This window comes from Merops nubicus, unplaced genomic scaffold (assembly GCF_000691845.1).
Source record: "Merops nubicus isolate BGI_N331 unplaced genomic scaffold, ASM69184v1 scaffold29140, whole genome shotgun sequence".
NCBI classification, from domain to species: Eukaryota; Metazoa; Chordata; class Aves; order Coraciiformes; family Meropidae; genus Merops; species Merops nubicus.
The window spans coordinates 14902-18653 of record NW_008583977.1 but is presented as its reverse complement, the minus strand read 5'-3'; the positions used below and the strand labels follow the sequence as shown (position 1 = coordinate 18653).

Sequence of the window (3752 nt, the reverse complement as noted above, 5' to 3'; positions counted from 1 at the left end):
TTTTGTCACGGTGGGTCCGACGCGCTGCTCGGGGGGAGAGCAGAGCTAGCACACGGCAGGCAGGCGCGTCAAAGCAGCCCTGCGGGCGATAGGGATCAGAAGACGGATGTCGCAAACGTCTCCGGGGACATCATCAGTGAGAAACAGTGACACATTCTCCGCACGGGAAAAACAGATTTTTCTAAAGTGAATGTGATTTGGAATGCTGTGACTAGCGTTCCTCAAAAATGCAGATGGGTAGTGCGCAGACGTGGCGCATGAACTTGACTTAGTGTGTGACTAATACTGCCTCGGGAAGATCTGTTGCTGGCACTAGGGGGATGAAAGACGGCGGTGATGGTTTGAAGTAGAAACATCTGCTTGCGGACATTGGGGTGGTGGAGGCACTAAAGGCATCTGCTTTACTTACGTGGTTCCTGCTCTTTTGAGAAGCTGGAGATGAGCAAGTGTTTCAGGGAATGAAAAAGTAGGGAATCTAATATGTCAGTACGATGCCCAGAAACCTGGATCATGATTAAATGGTGAAAGTCAGTAGTCCTGAACCCATAAGGACAGCAGGGAATCCTGCCAAGGTTTCTTGTGTGTACCTGCCTTGAGTGAGTGTTTGCTGAAACAGAACTGTACTTGTGCTGTGCTGTTCAGATAACTCTTGTATAAGGTGATGACACATCAGTGAGTAGTTATTTTGTGTTTCCCATGGTGAACAGGAGCAGTCTAGTGGAGAAATCATTACATTTCTGAGTTGATCACACCTCTCAAATTTTTCTGTGGGAAACCTGGTCAATTTATTCTCTTCCAGTGCTTTCCACTTGTAAAAGTTCTTCTCTCCTTCAAGGTATCAAGTATCAGTCTCTTCTTTGTCCCTTGCTTGCTTCTGTCCCCACTTTTCTGATGATCTTCTGTATGGAATCTTGCTGTTTTAATGCTTAGCTGTGGTTTGAGGATCTGCCTTATAGAGACTTCTCTGTAGCAGACAACTGGTTGAGGCCTGAGGCAGCGTGTCATCAGATCTGACCTGTTTGTTACTGAATTTGCCCAAATGATTTGGCGTCTTCAGCCTTTCTCTCCCTCTACTCGCTTTCCAGTTTAGCTTCCTTTATTTTTGGGCTGCTGTTGCCTGGTAAAATACTGCTAGGGGGAAGGAGGAACATTTTAGATTTTATCTTTGATTCTTAACTTCAAAATAGAAACAAATTTGTGCACAAGTTGAGTTTGTTTTGCCCCGGTTCTATCTTGACCCACAAGCTTTTAATCTTACTTCCTCCCCCTATCCTGCTAAGGAGGGGGACTGAGAAAGGCTGAGTGGGTGTCTGACAGCCACCCAAGGTCAGCCCACGCCAGAAGCTTAAAGAGACGCCCCAGATTTTGGAGCAACAGGATCTGTAATTTCTCTGAAACTCACAGCCTTTGCTGCCTGTTCTTTCTTAATTCTGTGATTACTGGTACAAGGATTTGTATGAATGCTGCTTTGTTAAAAACAAACAAACAAAACAAAACAAAAACAAAACAAACAAACAAACAAACCAAGAATAAAGGCAATTCATTTGGCTGGGCTGGAGGAGTGGAGACTAAGGCCTGTCAATAAATGAGGAGGAAATCTTTTTCTTCTAGCATGTGATTTGAACAGTATGGACACCTAGAACTTGAATGATTTTCATATGTGTCTGAGAGATTTATTTCCAGTGTTTGACTTCTGATTCCAATGCTATCTTTCCACAATGTAGGAGGAAGAATTTAAATGGCTTTTGCAAGAAGAAGTCCATGCTGTTTTGAAACAGTTGCAGGATATTTTGAAGGTGAGGTTAATTTGCTTCATATATTTTTTTTCTTTGTGCTGTGAGTTTGTTTGCTCTCCAGTGTGAGGAATGGTGGTAGATTTCTCCTGCAGGAAAAAATTCTTGGTAGAGGGCCCACAGAAAGGTCCATTATGCATGTCCGGTGCTGTCCCAAGTGTTTGCTTGCCTTCTGGCCTCAAGGACTCACAGTAGACCTGATTTTCCCTGGCCTGCTCTGTTCTGGACCCTTTTTCTGAGAGAGCTGCTTTGACAAGGCACGTGGAGGCAGCCAGGCATCTCTGCCAGGCATTTGCCTGCAATACAGATATTTCCTCAGAGAACTTGTGTCTGCCCATAACTGTCACGTGATTGTGGAAATGAACATGACTGCCTTTAGCTGGCAAGCTGCTGCTTGTGCAGTAATTAGTAGAGTGCACACTCCTCATTCAGAACCATCCTTCCCTTGGTGCACCCAGTTCTCTTCTGGTACATGTCCCTTTCAGAGCTGCAGAGAGCAGGGGCAAAACCGTGGAGAAGAGGGGTGGGTGCGAAAGGAGGTCGAAGTGCCGCAGTGCTGATCCAGGATGTGACTCAGTAGCAGGTGGCAATAACCTGCAGTATCTGTATATATGTCTGTTTTGAATTTGCTATAGTTTTAAGGGTGAAGTGTGACGAAAGGGCAGTCATCAGCCTGTCTAACCACTCAGAATGGCTGGGTTTCACTCCAGACTTCCCATGCGGGTAAGGGGCTGGCTGTGCTTGTGCTGTGCAGCTCGGGGCAGTGCCACAGCGCCTGCGGGCATGCAGGGCTGGGCAAAGAGCCACTCCTGCTGCCAACAGCTTGGCAGCCCTGCTGGCCAATAGCCACCTTGCCTGGTTGCGGGGGGGCTCAGAGCTGGAGCGTGGGACTTCCAACACATTTTTCCATGAGCTGCATGGTCTGAGTGTTTCTCCTGGACTGCATCTGTCTGCAGGAGGCTGAGGGAAAATCTGCGTGTTCTGCCAGATGGGAGGCGGAAGGCTTGCGAAGGGGGCCGGTCTGCATTCCCCTGCTTGCCAGCCTCTACATTCCTGCCCCTGCCTTGTCTTTGTTTCTGGCTTGTACTGTGCTGGGCCCAGGCAGATGCTCGAGTACTCACTTTGTCCTCTCTTGGGCAGGAGGCCTCTCAGCGGTTCGCCCTGCCCGCAAGTGGCTCCGGAGGAGCCATCAGACAGGAGAACTTTGTGCTGAGCACCTTGGGGTAAGTGGCTGTGGTGAGTGGGGCTGCTACGGGGCTACCAGCTCTGCTCCCAGCATTGCCCAGGTCTGTGTGTGGGATGCTCCTGGAGTGCCTGCAGCAGAGGCCTCTACAGCACCCCCAAGGAAAGGGGGGGTCTTTCATGGAGTCATTAAGGCTGGAAAAGACCTCTAGGATCATGAAGTCCAGCCATCAACCCAATGCTACCATGACCACTAAACCATGTCCCTAAGTGCCATGTCTACATGTTTTTTGAAACCCCTCAAGGGCTGGTGACTCCAGCACCTCCCTGGGCAGCCTGGGCCAATGCCTCACCACCCTGCCAGGGAAGAAATTCTTCCTAATAGCCAACTGAAACCTCCCCTGGCATAACTTCAGCCCATTGCCTCTACTTGGGAGAAGAGACCAACCCCCACCTCACTCCAGCCTCCTTTCAGGGAGTTGTAGAGAGCCATATCTCCCCTCAGCCTCCTCTTCTCCAGGCTAAACAATCCCAAGTCCCTCAGCCTCTCCTCACAAGCCATGTTCCCCAGAGCCGTCCCCAGCTTCGTTGCCCTTAAAGTCTTTCTTATCCTGTGGTGCCCAAACCTGACCCCAGGACTTAAGCTGTGGCCTCCCCAGTGCCAAGTCCAGGGGCACTGATATTTATTTATATTTCATATTTAATATGAGATTTCACCTTAGGGAAAACAACATGTAACAAACTGTAGCCGTGTTCCAGGGGCTGCTGTAGCCAGAG

General features: G+C 49.0%; 1 protein-coding gene across 1 annotated transcript in view; it reads left to right on the top strand.

Moving 5' to 3' along the window:
* Nucleotides 1–1724: 1724 nt before the first annotated feature.
* Nucleotides 1725–3752, top strand: part of ROGDI (rogdi homolog (Drosophila)) — a gene marked incomplete at its 5' end in the record, with an annotated part of 10451 nt that continues 8423 nt past the window's right edge. The window contains 2 exons of the mRNA XM_008942809.1: nt 1725–1796; nt 2934–3016. Of these exons, the coding sequence (XP_008941057.1) occupies nt 1725–1796; nt 2934–3016 (155 nt within the window). The remainder of the gene's footprint in view (nt 1797–2933; nt 3017–3752) is intronic.